The sequence below is a fragment of the Acanthopagrus latus genome, chromosome 19, assembly GCF_904848185.1.
Source record: "Acanthopagrus latus isolate v.2019 chromosome 19, fAcaLat1.1, whole genome shotgun sequence".
Classification (NCBI taxonomy): Eukaryota; Metazoa; Chordata; class Actinopteri; order Spariformes; family Sparidae; genus Acanthopagrus; species Acanthopagrus latus.
The window spans coordinates 6,034,488-6,051,956 of record NC_051057.1 but is presented as its reverse complement, the minus strand read 5'-3'; the positions used below and the strand labels follow the sequence as shown (position 1 = coordinate 6,051,956).

Below are 17,469 nucleotides of genomic sequence, written 5' to 3'. Positions count from 1 at the left end.
CAACAATAATTTTAGTAGTATATGATTGTATATAAGTAATAGTGGTATAATTAGACCGTAAATCTTTTCCAGGAAGACATTTCAAACTTTTAAGTGTAAACAAACAAACAAACAAACAAAAAACCAAGATAAAAACACTTCACTTGTAAACAGACTGTTATAAATGCATTTCTCACATTTTAATAATAAAATCTTTGTTATACATGTGAATAAAAAGTGGAGCAATGTTTTTTTTTCCATCCTTTTATTCAACAGTCCTACAGTAATAACTTGAGCGATCATCACAGAGACTTGTGTTTCTACAGACACCAGAGTCATTTTTCATGTATTTTGTGATCCTGAAATCTTTACACTTTGTTATACTGACAAAACAGGTCAGAGTTTAGCTGAATTTGTGCTTGTAAAATGATGCATATGGACAAAGAAATGTATAAAAAAGATGCCCAAAATTAACCAAAACAAGCTGGCACACTGATGTGGTTGATGCTTGCTATTCAGATTTATGAGGATTACTGGAAGTTCAGTGTAGAACGTCTGCTCGGAATAGATCTATAACATGATGCCCACTGTTTGTTTCTTTTTCAGTATGAGTCTTTAGGTGGAGCATTCAAGCACTTTGCTCCCACATATTAAATTATATTTCACTATCAGTGCAGTCATATACTACTTCAACTTATTTAACTTTGTATCGCTGTCTTATTTATTCATTTCAAATTTTCATTCCATATATAAATACAGCATGACAAATTGCATTTTTCTCTTCTTTTCATGTTGTTTTTTCTATGTTCTCTCTCCTTTCTTTCCTCTTAGCATGCCATTTTTAATCACTTAACCTTGTTTACTATGTGAACACTCAATCATAGGATTCAGAAGAAAGTTTACTAAAGGAGAAATTCACAATTTTTTTGTGTGTGTTGATGGTGGTAGTTAAATGAGGTGATTAAACCCCCAGTGTGTGGTGTCCTGACAGAGAGAGAAAACTTGGGTTAATAGTTTAGAGAGTTTTCCCTGCTTGCACAGCCTCGCCTACATGTACCAGGATGCACTGCCAGCACGTGAAAGTGGGCGACGAGAACATCATAGTTTACATCTCTATAATGCTGCATAGACGTTATATTACATATTACATATCTACATATTCTGTGCACGTTATGCTCTGCTTGACATCTTGTGGTATTAATAACCGTTTTAAAAATACTATCTTGAAGTTGAAAAAATTGGCGAAGTTACCCTTTAACATTATTTTCTCAAACTCCAGTGTTCCAAGGCCAGTCTCATGTTCAAGACAAAGCTTGTTTCTTAGCATAGTGACTGATGGAAGATGCACATTTCACCATTTGTATACCAAAAAATGGCTCCTTCCTCCAGAACTGTTTCATCTACGAGACTGAAAAAGCTCGAGAAGCTGCATGAAATGAACTAGACTTGTGTAATAAGGAAAAAGAGGATGCTGTATCATTAGTTCACGCTTCTATGTTGTCAGGCACTGATGAACACGAGCAGCACACAGATACAGAGCTTGATCAGTGATCCACTCCTGCAGATCAAACACAGATTATCTACAAAGTCATCTGTGTGTGTGTGTGTGTGTGGGTCTGTGTGTGTGTGTGTGTTTGTGTGTGTGTGTGTGTGTGGGGGGGGGGGGGACAGGAGAGAGGAGTGCTCCTGAATTCATCTGTCACATGAAACAAGCGCAACACAGAGGTGGATGCCCATCAGTTTCCTGTCTCTTGGCGCTGGAGATAAAAAGTCTGCGCGGTTCCGTTTGACTGCAGAGCCCTTACACCAGATCTGAGATGCAAAGGCTGCTGGGAACAGTCCCCCCCCCCCCGCACGCCTCCCGTAAACGCATCTGCACGACTGCTCTCTGCTGCGAACGCCACTCGCTCCGCTTATCTCGCGCGAGGCGGAATGGATCAGGGAGGACGGATGGAGACGGCCTGCTCGTCTCTCACATCAAAGAGAGGAAGCTGAGAGGTGTCGGAGGAAGTCCTGTCTGTCAGCCTGTCTGTCCTCACGTGGCATCCACACAGCCGGTTTCATGTTGTTTTTTTTATCTTCAAACTGGGAACGTTTGAGTCATTCTGACCACTCAGACCGCCTTTGAAGGCCGTCTGCAGAGCTCCTCTTGTATCTGATGGTTCAGTTCTGAGTAGACTTGACCTCCACTTCCTCCCCTCCCCTCCCACCATTTTTCAGCAGCAGCTCTAGCCATCGTTGACCCAGCAGTAAGGGGGAGCCCTTTGTTATGCAAACCCTCTACTGTCTGCACCAGGTCACACCTACGAGCGTCTCCTAATGTGTGAAAACAGACACAACCTACAGGGTGTAATCCTTCCCTAAAAGGCCACTTACATGAACCCCCCCCCCCAAACACACACACACCCTTTTCTGAAAGCAGACACAACTGTTTTGTTTTCTTACTGGGATGGACGCAGGTACGCTTCATCAGCTCATGTCAGGGGTGTTGGAGGGACATTCTTCTCCCTCTGTGGGCAGACACAAGGGTTTAAAGGGGCACTTCGTTTATTTAACACACAAAGTTGAGTTGACTTATCTCGGGGATTTGCCGCTCCAGCCTGAGGAGGTCTGTTGTAGGACGCTTCCTGTCACTCTGGAGGGAGCTTACGACAAATTAACCCCCGATGATGTCTTTTTTGACGCAAAACCCACAATCCCTAACTGAAGGTGTAGAGATAACATGGAAACGTTTACTGTTGTGTCCTGACACACGCGCGCTCTCCACCTTTTGATCCCATCACACACCCAACTTGGCATTGTGAACAAAGCTCGCACACCGTATTCTGACATTTTAGCGACAGCCTCCAAGATGGTGATCTGTCTTCTCAGGCATCCGTGCATTTTCTTTTTTTTTTTTTTTTTGACGTTTTTGTCAATCGATGGTGAAACGGGACATCAGGGATATGCATTGCACAGCCTTTTAGCAGTAATTTTCATTTGTAAAAGCCAAATGTCCCTGTATTTACAACCAGATACAAGGCAATATGAGCTTGGTACTATGGCGGGGGACTGCGACGATTGGTAAAACTCGCAGGAAACTATGATGTTTGCCGTACTTAAAAAAAAAGAAAAATTAAGTTGAAATAGCAAAACATTTATTGATCAGTGTGATCGAAACATTGCACCTTCCTGGAGGGACTGGCCCCTACCAGGCCGTCTCTGACCACCAGATGGTGATGTTGAACTATCCACTGAAAGTCTGATGAAGAGCTGAGCACAGATGAAGGTTCCACCCTCAGATTAGTAAAGTCTGATTATCTTTTAACGTTTTATGTCAAATGCTGCTGTTACTATCAGATCGTTTAGCAGCCACACTCACAGAGAGCCTCACTTGATGCCATGCAGCCAGGTGGGGGCCCAGGGGCCCCTCGGTCTACCTGTGGGTGAGAGGAGACAGTTCCACCCAGTATCACAGAAACCGAGGAAGACTTTTTTAGCAGAGGCCGTCGCTCACGATCACGACCAGTAATCCTGCGTAAAACCAGTACTTGCATCGGACTCCCAGCCTTTCATGCTGTCCCTCAGCATGAATGATGTCACGACCAGTCGTGGCCTGGCGCCGCTGTGGAATTGCAGATAATTACGGTAATTGTAGTGAGCAGGTTTTTTTTCTCTCTCTCTGTGTTCCCTGGAGCAGTATCCTCCTCATCCTGTTGTCTGCTGGGCACGGTGAAGCCCTGTGCGTTTCACTCTTTTCACACAGGTATGAGCTCTGAAGACACGCCGGGTCATCTCTCCTAATGACACTGTTACTCTTCCCCAACATGCTCAATAGATCGAAATAAAAATAAAATGATACAAATATGAAATACATATGTGGCTTCAGTGACGCTGCATTTGTAGAGTATACATTTTTGCTGATGGCACTGACACAGATCGCGCACCACTTTGTTAGAAAGCAATTGTGTGTGCGCGTGTCTCTCTGTGAGTGTGCGCGCGTCTGTGTCGTCTCGGTGGCGCCATGTGCCTTTTTGGATTGCTAATTTCTCCAGGCGGCTGTCCGCTCCTCCTCCTCCTCCTCCTCCTCCTCCTCCTCCTCCTCCCAGCGGCGGCGGCAGCAGCAGCAGTCTGGTAGCCTGAAGGGAAGCGGTCGAGCGGCGGCGTCAACGTGGCTGCTCGCAGGATGACACTGCAGGTAGCTGCTCACCGGCCGGCCTGGCTTCACTCAGCGCAGACACACTCATATGAACATGTAATGAGTGGACTCACACATTACACACATGAGAGCTGTATTATTATTATTATTATTATTATTATTATTATTATTATTATTATTATTATTGCGGGGGGTTGTGCTTTTTCTTGCTTTTTGTCACGAAGCCACGGATTGCGTCACCGCTCTGTGTAAATGCACAAGTGAGACACTCACCACAGGGACGTTTTTAAAGTTGATGTCACATTAAAACACGTATCTAAACCGTGCATCTGCTCGCGCACAGGTTAAAATATCTACATATATAATATCCCAGTAATAAAACAGTGAGGTAATAGTGATCTCAAAGTCTGAACTATCACCACTATGTCTGTGCACTCAGGTGACACTATCAGTGTGAATCGGTGAGTTGAGGTTTGTGTTCACGTCGGCCTGATCTGAACCATCAAGCTGGAGAGTGACAGAGGGAATGAAACCGGAACACGGGTACAAAAAAATAATAGGAAAAAAAATAAAATAATAATCAATCAATAAATAAATCATCAATAAAAATGATTTATGATTAAAAATGTCCAGAGCAATGAACCTAATGTTGCGAGGGAGACATTCTTGCAAATACATCAAGTCAACACACAGCTGAGAATCACAGAGTAGGTAATATTTGTGTTTTCTTGGGCACATTAAGCAGAGGTAGCCTATAATTCTGGATAACTCTGAGTGGCGACAGAGGTCTACTAAATTAACAGATCAAATAATACTATCTTGTCATTTGTCATCTGGGTTAAACAGAACCAATGTAACTGTACTGGCTCAACAGAGTGAGACTTGCACTCCTGCACTCACGACCAACAAAACTTTCCATCTGAATATTTTATTTTTTATTTTTTTTAAATTTTATTATACAAAACGTGGGCTACCTTGTTTTTAAACCCCAACTAATCACATTTATGTTCTTGGTCATACTCTTATATAATTTTTTCTATCAACTTATTAGATTTTACTGTTAATTATTTTATTTCATGATGTTTACGGATGTTTCTGTTACCTAAACTGCCTCTGCGGCTGACACGGAGTTTGGCTGTACAAATAAACTTGCCTCGTCTTATTTTGAAAAGCTGCACCAGTGCGTAGCGGTACGTCTTCTGAACTGCCTTTCTCTCTCTCTCTCGCTCCGCGGTCTGGCCAATCAGAGCCGAGGGGGCGGAGCTCCGACAGACCACAGCTATTTCTTGTGTTAAACCTCGTCCGTCCGGAGTATGCGTGCAGTTCTCGGTCCAGCGGAACCGTTCGTCCCTTTTTTTGTTGCAAACATTTCTCCGTCCAGGACTTACAAAAGTGATGCTTTACCGTGACCGGCTGCTTCCAGAGGCAGAGGAGGACCGGCGGTGACAACTTTATATCCATTCTCACGGTCTTTCTCCCCCTCTTTGGTTCGCCTTTTCCCCCTACTTCGGCTTGAAGGAGAAAAAGAAGAAGAAGAGGAAGACGCTGTTTCGCATCCCCAGTTATGTCGGACCGCTTTTAAAAACACATTTGCGGACTTTTCCCGTCTCCATGCGGGAGAGGAAACAATTCGGGCTGAGTTTTGTTCCGCTGTGGATCCAGTAAGGATTGTCGGAGCCGTCGTCGCAGCGCAGGAATGCCTCATTTTTCGCCTTAGCTCCATGTAAGTCTTTTTTGTCGTCCAGCTCTTCGCCCAGCGGACTGTGCCGCCGCTGTTTCTGGATATACGAGGACACCCTTTTCTTTTCTGGGTTTTTTCCCCTTTTTTTGCGCAGCAATCTGGTGTAAATGGATCGCCAGTCCAGTATAATTTCCATTTGGCTACAAATGGAACTCTGCGCCATGGCTGTTCTTCTGACTAAAGGTACGGGCTCGGGTCTCCTGGCCGGGCATGTTTGTGAAGTTGTTCGGAAACAGGATGAGCAGTGTTCGGCTGCGGCGAAACACGACCGAACTTACTCAGGCTCACTCAAGGCTCCCAGACTGAGAGCGTTTAAAGCCGACCAGCCAGTGATCGTCTAAATATACTACCTTTAGCAACACAAATGTAACATTTAACAGGAATAAACCAGCAACCTGACGTGTGTGGAGAGAACCGCACTTCTTTCCATGACAAACTTATTAAATCGAGTGATTCAGTGTTTCGACTTAATCCAATTTACTCTCGGCATAGTTCTTTTATTCTTTAAAATCAAATCCTGAAATAACCTCAGTGGAAACACACTAAAATGATCCCAACCGCAATTGATGGCTTTCTTTCTTTTTCTTTTCTTTTTTTCCTTTTTGAAGGCTTTCCCTGTAGTTTCCCCCCATTTAAAACTCCTGACTTCAACATCCAAACTCTTCAGTACAAATCCTTTCTCATTTTGGCTGGCATGTTTCAGTTAAAAAAAAAAAAAAAAAGAACAACATCATCTCATGTTGAACTTAGTTTTTGAAGCTGCCGTGCACAGAGGAGAGCAGCCGCAGTGCTCGGCCTGTTTCTCTCTCTCTCTCCCCCTCAAGCCACAAAGGGGCCTCTCCTTTCTAATGAAATATTCTCCAAATGACCTGCCAGGGCCCTGCTGCTCCAATCATTCACAGGGAAAATACTGATCTGATGAACGTGCTCCTGCACTGCCAGTTGGTGCATTCACAGTGGCCGTGGCACTGACAGGACAGGAGTTTGTCTCTCAAAAGTTTCACACTCTCTCGCTAGTTTTAGTTTTGCCCAGTTTATGATTTCAGCAGACGGGAAAACACAAGGCAAAAACTTTTGGTTCACTTTTTACCGCCTTGTTTATGGAGCTACTTGCTCATATTCCCCCCCCCCCCCCCATCATGCAGAATATCCTATATTATTTGGCTAAAAATACACAACTTTAACTGTAACATGTATTGTCCAAGGGCAGGTCCCTGGCCTCAGATTTCTGTCTTAAAATAAGAAGAAGCCACGGCTGAGGTAATGAGTGGGCCCGTGTAAAAGCAGGGCAGCCGTAATGATAAGGTTCCTGGGAGCTCTTTAGATGGAACCTCATCGCCCCCCTCCTCCTCCTCCTCCTCCTCCTCCCCGTCCCGTCGCCGCCGCTGCTCCCGACCAGAAGTTGAAGCTTTGCGTGCAAACTAGGGGAAAGGAGACTCCTGCACGGCTGCCCCAGCCCCCATATACGAGTTTCCTATTGGGTCGAAAAAAAAATGGCTTTGGCAAACAAACCACTAATTATAAGCTACAGGGTTCCTGTTTTATATTACACACAAAAAGGACCGCTTTGCATGGGAGGCTCTTAAATGAAGGCATATTTGCTGAATTGATGCAAAAAAAGTGACTACTCCCTTGTGGTCTTTATAGTAACCTGGCTATTTATTTATTGCAGGGCATAGGTGAGCAAACACGTTGAAACTAACAACACAGCAGACCACAGACTGCGTTTGAAAAGGATTAGGTCTTCGTAGTAGAAGCTGTTTTGTCATTGGATATCCATTCATACGAAATGAGTGAAAAGTAGGGAGAAAAACAAACAAGACAAAGAAAAAAAAAAGTGCTACTTTCTGGAAGCTGAATTGTATTTGGCAACCCATTGAATCTTAACATGGAGCCTTGAGGGACCTGACACACTGCTCATATAAGTTCAAGCTGTGTTTTGATTAAAGCCTAAGTGAATGTATGAAGTTTTGCATTGAAGCTATAAATACATGTAATGTTGGCATACGTTTCTCTGACTCTTCCTCTTTTGCATTTCCAGGAGAAATACGGTGTTACTGTGACGCGCCACACTGCGTAGCCACAGGATACATGTGCAAATCAGAACTGAACGCCTGCTTCACCAAGGTTCTGGACCCGCTCAATGCAAACTCTCCGCTCACCCACGGGTGTTTGGACCCCATCACAAACGCAGCGGATGTCTGCAGCAGCAGCAGCACCTCTAGGGGCGCAGACGCCCTCAGCGGGGCCGCTGTGTCGACGTTGGAGTGCTGCCACGAAGACATGTGCAACTACAGAGGCCTACACGACATGGCGCACACCAGGGACTCGACAGGTAAAGAAGAAAGCTCCCAGAGCTGAAGCACTCGCTGTTTGTTTTTACTGAAACTGAAACATAACATTCTCTTTAGCGGGTTTTAAAACGATTGGACTCTGTGGGGGGATTTTACGATTCCTCCTCAGTAAATATTCAATATTTTGCTCTTTCCTGTTCCGGCTCCAGAGGCAATATGTTGAACTGTAGGGTTCTTCAAACACTTTGCTTTATGGACGTGCAGGCCACCCTTACCCCCACCTACTTGTTTCTCTACTTCTCAGCTCTACAGGACTTCATTTGACTTTTTAATGGGCTCCAGCTCTGTGCCTGGGAAGGCAGGGAGCAGCCAGTTTACCTTAAGCACTTGGAAAGAGATCAGATATATTCTCTTTTTTTATTATGTGTGCACCATGTAATTTTCCCACTGAGTAGGAATGTGCCTTGTAGAATGAATATTCCCTGACAAGTCTGCGTGTTGGGCCGCAGTATTAGCTCATAGAGTTATGAAAAGGTGCTTAGAGAGATGGAGAGGAAGGGGAGCCGTCCTCAGGGGATTCTCTGTGGCCCTGACCAGGGCAGACCATAGTTTATTCGCTCAAATTAATATCTGGCTCTCAGTCAGGACAAGGTGACTCATTTGTTTTTGCCCCTGCTGCCCTCTTCCACTTCCTCGCTCTTGTTGGTTTGTCTCATTTTCTTGGTGGTTAAAGCCATGACTGTGAAAGCTTCTCATTAAGCTACAAACAGCCATACATCCATTCCAAGATGGCCGTGGAGCATGCAGTTAAACTTGTGGTTCATTCTGTGTGCAGATCTCAGCCGTTACCAGCCGGACAGCAACAACAGGAACCTCGTGACCCGGGTTCAGGAGCTAGCGTCGGCCAAGGAGGTTTGGTTCCGCGCCGCGGTGATTGCCGTCCCCATCGCCGGCGGCCTCATCCTGGTGCTGCTCATTATGCTGGCGCTGCGAATGCTGCGCAGCGAGAACAAGCGCCTGCAGGACCAGAGGCAACAGATGCTGTCCCGGCTCCACTACAGCTTCCACGGCCACCACACCAAGAAGGGCCACGTGGCCAAGCTGGACCTGGAGTGCATGGTGCCCGTGACGGGCCATGAGAACTGTTGCCTGACCTGCGACAAGATGAGGCAGGCGGACCTGGGCAATGACAAGATCCTGTCTCTGGTGCACTGGGGAATGTACAGCGGCCACGGCAAGCTGGAGTTTGTATGATTCCTGCTGGACTGTCACCTCCCCACAAACAGCCAGGACTGCGGCTTATGCTTTTCCACTTTAGAAGACATTCCCATCTTTTTCGTCCTTTGGACTTTTGGGTTTGTTTTTTTTTGTTTTTTGTTTTTTTTGAAAAACCAGTGACAAAAAAAATGCGAGACTGATCTGATGCCGTGTGGTTTTTGCTAGAGGAGCACTTTACTTGAAAATGAAAGGCAAAGCAACGAGGGGCTGTATTTAAACTTGAGCGGGCAGGACTGACGTGGAGTGAGAGCTCTGTCACTGCTCCTGAGGATCCTGGACATTTACACTGCGTGCTGAAGGATTCCAAATCTGTCTTATTTGCACATTTGTAAAAAACAAAAAAAAACAGAAAAAAAAGCAAACAAAAGAGTTGTCGTTGCTTAAAACAAGAATTTTACACTGATGCCAGGGTACAAAAAAAAAACTTGTTGAGGAGTAAAAGAAAAATTCAGTGTTTGACTGTAGGTGTGCACACTCCTCTGTGTACGTTTCATGATTCAAGCTTATTGTAAAGATTTAAAATATATATATATTTTTTTTGTCTGATAAAACTGACTGGTGTGTGTCTCGTCCTGGGTGAATGGCCAGCATCTCTCTCTGTGATCAGACTATAAGCTTGATTGTGAGTGTGAAAGAAAAACTTCCATTAAAATGTCTTTTTATTTAAATAATCATTCATTCTTGTGTTTTTTCCTTTTTAAAAATGGTGGTGTGTGTGTGAGAGAGTTTGAGTGTGAGAAGAGAGAGAGTGTGTGTGTGTGTGTGTGTGTGTGTGTGTGTGTGTGTGTGTGTGTGTGAGAGAGAGAGAGAGAGGGAGAGAGAGACACAGTAGCATCCTGCCTTTGCAGTGTGATTTGTCAAAGTCAGGCCCTGGTGTGGTCTTGGCGTGCAGTGAGGCCTGGTGTTATGGTGGACCTGTCACATCTGTCGGTCGTTCTTGAACCCTTTCCAGAGATCAGCTTTTTTCCTCTCCTTAACAGTTGGTTTTATGTGGGGAACTTAAAAAAAATGGCTGATTTTATTGTGATTGCATCAGATTTGACGGACTTCTGCTAATTAGACTGCAAAGACGAGTCTTTCCCACAGAAAGTCGAGGAAAGAACAAGGCTTCGAATAAAATCCGCCTACTCTCTTTCAGTCTCTGGAGGCATTTCTTCATCAGAAGTCATATGACATACAGTAGAAACAGTATGTTGTGGTGTGTGTCTCTATGCATCTCCAGTTCGCTTCATCACAACAGGCACAGCAGTCTGGCCACAAAGCAAAGATTCACTGACGTAATGACACCACCTTCTTTTTTAGCTTCCTTGGATTTATCCTTGAAGTGGGAGTGCTATTTTTATTTTATTTTTTTTAATGCCTGTAAGCACTCCTCTATTCTGCCTTTGTGTATCCTTAATAACACTGTTCCTCCTGTCCTCCCCAAGTCAGTGGTTTGGAATTGATTCCCTGTTGCACTAATCCAAAATAGCGACAAACGTTTCACTTATTAAATTATATGTATTTGTTATTCTCAATCCCATGAAAGAAATAACCCCAACAATGCATCGTTCTTACTAAGTGTGTGTTGCCAAAGCGTGATATGTCTTCTTCCTGTGTGCCGTGGAGCTTTATACTTGTCTTAAAGCTATTAAAAACACATCAGTGAACTACATTTTTTGGCCGAGTCACAATGAACACACACGCATATTCTTGTACTATTGTTCTTGTACTCAAATTATAAAGTGGTATTTAGCCATGTAGGTAGTCTTGATTGTATTTGTCCAGTTTTGTTTAAACATTAGTGTCCTACATACTGTGGATAATAATCAGAACACACTGAACAAGCTTTTTCTCAGGCAATATGTAGTTTTACTCAAACTGGTTGACTCTGTTCAGGCAATTATCCAGCTAACTAGGTACATATAAGAAACTGTGTTTGTTGTTATTTGAGTGACTTGACCCTTTCAGAAAGAAAAAGTATTGAAAAACACAGGGACCTTGGCGTTTTTTGGCAGAATAATGCTGTTTTTATGCTTCATGGGTCATGCAGCAGCAGCAATTAGCGGGACAGACCATGTCAGCCATTACAGGGGACTTGCTTTCTGGCTGATTCGTCTCCAAATGTGTACACAAACAGCAACGAGGCAACCAGCAAAAATCTCGATCCTGGCGGTTTGTTTGGAGGCCGGGGTTAGATTGCTCTCGTGCTTGTTCGTCACATTTTTCTAAACTCCCGCTGAGTATTTACATTTCTACAAGTCCTAAATGTCACAGTCATCGTGTGTTGTATTGCCGCGTGCGTTGCGCGAAGCAAGGTGGAGATGCTCGGGTTGAAAAGTTCACACTCTTGGTTCCCCCCCCCCGGCTCACCATGGTAACCACAACTAAGACATCCTGTATGTATTTTAAGGCTGAAGAGTGTCTGTCTGTGTGCTGAGCGCTGACCCTCGTTTCTTTCCATTAGGAGGACAGGAAAACACTATTAGTAACTTACCACTTAGCGGCAGCTTGCATTAGCGAGGCTCAGCCCGCGCTCGGGGCCTCCCCCAGGACTATTACCCTTGTAATAACAACAGTGTCCTCCACCTGGCCTATCTAATGTGACTGCTGTTTGCTTTAGCCTGATTCCACTTTGCCGGCTCACCCGTGGGTGTCAGGTGGCCACGGGAAGTTGAGGGAATCGCAGCCGAAAAAAAGTGGCGTTTGCTGTGTTGGCGAGGGGACACAAAGGAGCTGGGGCTTTTTTTCTCTTTGGCCTCGCATCTCACCGGCCTCCGACAGTCACAGCGCGGCGGCGACGGCACGGTCATTAGCATCGGCCATTTTGCGCGGCGCTAGGCGGACACGCTGCTCGTATTCACATGCAAATTTAATGAGGTGTCTGACCGGCCTCGATCAAAAGGGCCCCAATTTGTTTTGAAGCCACTTCAAGTTGCCCCCTGCGACAGTTGGGTGGATTTTTTTTTATTATTTATGTCTTGTTTTCTGTTTTTCCTTTACAGCTTCACCTCCAGCTCCCGCTCCACCGCCTCCAGGCAGCAGGAGCCGATGTGCCCTGTCGGAGCAGGGTTAAATGACGCCCAGCAATTTAGACCCACAAGATGCCACCTCCCAGTTGCTCCCTGCTGCCCCTCAGAATAATGTAGCAACAGTCCAGAGGGCCTCGTGCCCGCTGTGGCGGCAGCAGCATGTGGAACAATATATGAAGTGTAAACACACATGGAATCTGTTAACACCTGAGCACAGTAATGGAGGGCCCCCCCTCCCCCCGGGTGGTAATAGGCCTCTCTAAATCCTTGTATGTTTTTCTTGTATGTACCCCCCTCACATTCGCTCTCCTGTTCCCATAGCGGAAAACACACACGTTGCTTTTTTTATTTGATAGAGTGGTGAAATAACTGGTTTATATATGGCTCAGTCAATCAAAGTGATCATTAAACCATGAATAGTTGTTTCCATAACCCTAACCCTATCTATACTGCTATGCACTGATACAGTAGAAAGCAACATTTAAAAAAAAAAAAGAAAGTTAAAATTGAATTGGCTTGAACATCTCGCTCCACCTATAACATGTTGTACGAACTACTTCCAGCCACGCTGAGGCCTTGTCTCTACTTTCTAGCCTACCATCAGCGCTTCTCCCAAATTCTCTACGTTCGGAGAGAGGTTTCAGGATGCTGGTAGACAACCCGGCAAGAAATGGAGCCTGCAAACTAGTTCAAGTAGTCCACATGAGCGCGTCAACAACCCTCGCGGCCGATGTGTCCTTTAAGCGTGGTGGCGTGCTTTAAGCCCTCAGTTCTGTGGGCACTCTTTAGTCTAATTTATGACCTCGCAAGTTACAGTGCGTTCATGTGGCGTCAAAATAATTGGAACAAATGACTTCCCAACTGAAACATTCGTGTGATCCCCACAAGCAGGGACAGCAACTCGGAAACTCTTCGGAAAATGTTGATGTACGACTTTAGCATTATCAAATTTCTGCCCATGCGTTATTTGTAATATGGTAATATAGAGGTCAGAACTCTGTGTTTGCTGTCCACAGTGACCGAGATTAGTTGGAAAAGTTATAAAGCAATTGAATACTTCAGTGGTTTTAAGGAAAGTACCAGGAGAAAAACATCATTCAATTCTTAATATGAAGCTTCAAACAAACTCAAACTTAAATGCTTTTCAGCGATAAAATACAAATCAGGGGAACGATTCCCCAACACAAGACACGGGACCATGTGAGGAGCAACACAACTGCAACATTATTCTGTAATTTATCATCTTACGTTCACCTTCAGAAAAAAAAGTGAGAATATTCTTATTTTAAACATCTTGAATTCATGAAATTGCTTGTACTTTTGTGTGTTTACTCTGTTTAAAAAAGGGACAGTGCACACCAAAATCCAAACGTCACATTTGTCATCTTCCTTGAAGAGTTATGTGTCCATCCAGATTGCCAAGTTTGGAGATATCAACCACAAAGATGTCTGCCCTCGCTGAGTAAAATGGAACTAGATGGCCCTCGCTTTGCACTAGAAGTACCAAAAATAAATCAATAAATAAACAATGAAAAATAAAGAAAAACCCCAATGTCTCTGTCCAGAAATCATGACCTTCAAGACTACACACACCAACTGTATCATTTGGTTGAGCTGTAGCATCACCTAACTTAGTTCAGATAAAAAGGTACTGATTTTGAACCTGAAGCGTTAAACTTTTGCCGAGTAACCAAGTCGAGTTTTTCTTTAAGTGCCACAAACCTAGCGCCTCTGGCCGATATCTCAAAGTGTCTCATTTGTTATAAACGGTCGCACGCTAAAGCTGATTGACCTCAACAGAGGCTGCCATAGCCCCAGTGTAAAAACTGTCACGGTCTAAATCATATCACTGATACTTGAATTCTGTTTACCAGCTCCCAACCACAAACAAATAGAGACATTCCAGAAAATAAACACAACTTTTCATCCGAGAGACAAAAAAACAAAAAAAAAAATTAGGATTTTTTTTTTTTAATCGACGAGTCTGCCTGACTGCGAGGACAAATCATCCTCTGCGGTGACAGACATCCGCTGGAATAAGACGTGATCTAAATATTTAGTCAGTTCATTTCCTTCCACTGAATGAAACGACGGCTCCAGTGCATGTCTTCATACACCCCCCCCCCACCCCATCTAAACATTTACCCCTGTGTGTTGTTAACATTTAGATATAAATCTGCCCCAAAAGAAAAATAATAATGTTGGGAATGTTTACAGGGCCGACCGGGCTTCTTGAAGCTAAAAGTCGCCGTCTGTAAATAGGAAAAAAAAAAAAAAAAAAAGTTTTGTTATGTTCCTTAAAGTGGGCTTTCCAGCAAACTGCAGCAAGAATGTCCAAACAGAAATGGCTCACATGGACACACTTGTATGTAGGTCTACAGGCCTGTAGGCAACACGCACACACACACACACACACACACACACACACAGTTTAAGGTATGGTATTGGTGGTGAGATGTCACTGTCAGGTGCCGGTCCACTTTCTCAGGAGCTTCATGGATGGTGTCGTTCATGGTGTTGTATGTCGTCCTCCTTGAGCAGCCGTATCTGTCAGCCGAGGGCCGAGGGGCCCCCGAGCAGAGGTGGCAGAACAATGTCCCCTGCCACGAGAGGTAGATGGCCCCTCTGAACGCTCATCCTATCACCGATGACACAAATGGGATCATTCGCCTCACAAGAAATCTCTTTTGTTTGCCTGTTATCGAAGTCGCTCCATCAACACCACTGCTTTAATGACGATTGTGTTTACTTTAAGTTGAATGTTTTATTCAATTTCCCTCCTCTGACGGCCTCCCTCAGATAATGTTTCCACGTCTGTCAAGCTCTCTGTCCTCACACGGCACATACTGTGTGAGGTTTCCGGTAACAGTAGAGGAGTTACAGTTACTGTTATTTCAAAAAAAGGCTTCTCATTTCTAATTCTGCTCAAGTTTGCGTGTGGTGTGACTGTTGACGCTGCTGTTGCAAACATTAGGTTCAGCAACGTCAGCCTGGGATTGTATCCAAAGCAAGAAAATCCCAATTTGACTCTGAAATCCCAATTTCAGTGCTATGACAAAAGTTAAGCACCTGGTTGTATGAATACGTTGGCAGGTTTTGTTACTTGTTGATTCAGTAGAAAGGACCCTGGTTTTGAAACTGCACTTCAGTGGTGGAACACAACACCAGCACTCTCCACCAAGCCAAACCAAGTGTCCCTCGTTTCCCTTTCGTTTTCGCTCAGCTTCTGTCGTTCTCCAATGTCTTTTCCTCCTCCGTCAGCCGGGGTCCTCTCTTCTCGGAGTGTAGAGTTTCCACAGTTATTCCAGTTGTTCCGCTTTCACCTGGGGATAGCAACCAGGAAAAAAAAAAAAAAACAACAGACAATGCCTCTTCTTCTTCTTAACGGTTGTGCAATGGCAAACGTCCTTCCTTTGTTCTGTAATTCTACCTTTGTTTTTCTCTGGAAAAATCCAACCCGGTGGCAGACCTGAGAAGCAAGGCTTAACTGGAGACCGATCTCAGTGATTTCTCTGCAGCCATTTCGTCGCACAGTCAGCGTGTGCTTCAGGATTGATCAGTTAAAACAATTACCGTCACCAGTTTAAGCTGAACTTGTGTCAGGCGTCCGGATTAGTTGAAGCTTGGAAGACAAGGAAACAAAGAAACATTGTTCTTGTATTCCAGTGTAGAGGTGGAATATTCAAATAAGATCATACTAGAATTTCTCTGTAATTCCATTGGAGGTTACATCCGTTTTCATGCTGTGTTGTGTGCTTCAGTTTGAACAGAAAATGTTTTTTGCATTGTTCTCCCAGACAGCAACTCTGGTGAGGGAGCATATGCACAGCAGATATGTTATCTCGAACAAGGTTACCTGTAACCCCCAAACTATCAGGTGGTGTAAAATAATGCCGGCCATGGAAGTAATGCTGAGTTACTAGGTAGTATGTAGTAAGCCAGACATGCTAGCCTCTGTCAAACACAGCTGAATCCTTTCTTGTGATTTTGCTTTTGTATTTTTTAGTTCTAGAAGGGGTAAAATGTGTTACCATACCCCGGAATCTACACAGAGTAACAAGCCCCGTTCACATATGCAGTGTAACTCTGAATTTATCCAGAGTTTACCCGGAGGAGCTGTCTGTTGCCATTATTTGGCCCGGACTTTGCCCCCGCCAGCTCCCTGCTCCTAAATCTGGTGAGATTAGAGCCGACGATTGTCCGAGGTGAATTCACAGTGAGCGAGTGGGTGGGTCAGCCATTTGTAATTAACGTGGGAACAATAGTATTCAAACTGTTCATCATCTAAAGTGACCTGCTTGGTCTCTTGTGCTTCCGTATGGCCCAGTCATGTCAGTGCTCTCCCAAACCATGTGGAGTATTTCCGGACTCTCACCTGTCGTAGCTGCCATGGTGACCTGAATGAATACTTAATTAGCAGTGCAGGTGAAAGGGCCACCAGAGGTGTGGCGGCCTCCTGAAGGTTACGTGCATGCTGTGGACAGACGACGGCTTGGCGTCAGGCCATCCTTCCCCACCTCACAGAGATGTGCACCTTGGAGCTGGCAGCACAGCCTCGGGACTCGACGCTCGCCGGCTGGCACTGATGGGAGCTCATTGTGAGCGTAGATCCCAGGATTACCGGGCTGAAAGCGGAAAAGCTCGTGTCTTCCTCGCATCTGTGTGTGAGCGAGGCTAAAAAACACTATCACCGTTTTAGGAAGGGCCGTAAAATAACACACGGTGGGTGAGATGGATCCCTCCAGACGTTTGTACACCGGAGCTGGTGTTACAGCTGAAACGTATAAATTCATAAATTACTTTGAGCTCCTCCCATTTCTATACCACAAACTAATTCTAAGTTACGTAGTGGGCTCACACCGGAAAGTAACAAAAAAAAAAGTACTGTAGCAGTGTATTGTTATAATTTTTATCTCCCACAATGCAGTGCAAAAAAAGGAAATGAAATACATTAAAGACAACTGTAACACTCGAAACAGCTTTTAACACACCTTATTAATTCATCACCAATAAAATTCCTTACATTTG

At 44.5% G+C, this 17,469-nt stretch overlaps 1 protein-coding gene across 2 annotated transcripts; it reads left to right on the top strand.

Annotated features, from left to right (window-relative positions):
• The first annotated feature begins 4,038 nt into the window (after positions 1 to 4,038).
• Positions 4,039 to 10,104, top strand: bambia (BMP and activin membrane-bound inhibitor (Xenopus laevis) homolog a). 2 transcript variants are annotated; one of them, XM_037079867.1, is made up of 3 exons: positions 4,039 to 4,156; positions 7,900 to 8,193; positions 8,988 to 10,104. In XM_037079867.1, exons 2-3 carry the CDS (start codon positions 7,950 to 7,952, stop codon positions 9,404 to 9,406), a joined length of 663 nt encoding a protein of 220 aa, XP_036935762.1. In that variant the 5' UTR covers positions 4,039 to 4,156; positions 7,900 to 7,949; the 3' UTR covers positions 9,407 to 10,104. The 2 variants fall into 2 exon arrangements, with proteins under 2 accessions (XP_036935762.1, XP_036935761.1); XM_037079866.1 differs by lacking the exon at positions 4,039 to 4,156 and adding an exon at positions 5,379 to 6,041.
• Positions 10,105 to 17,469: the final 7,365 nt, after the last annotated feature.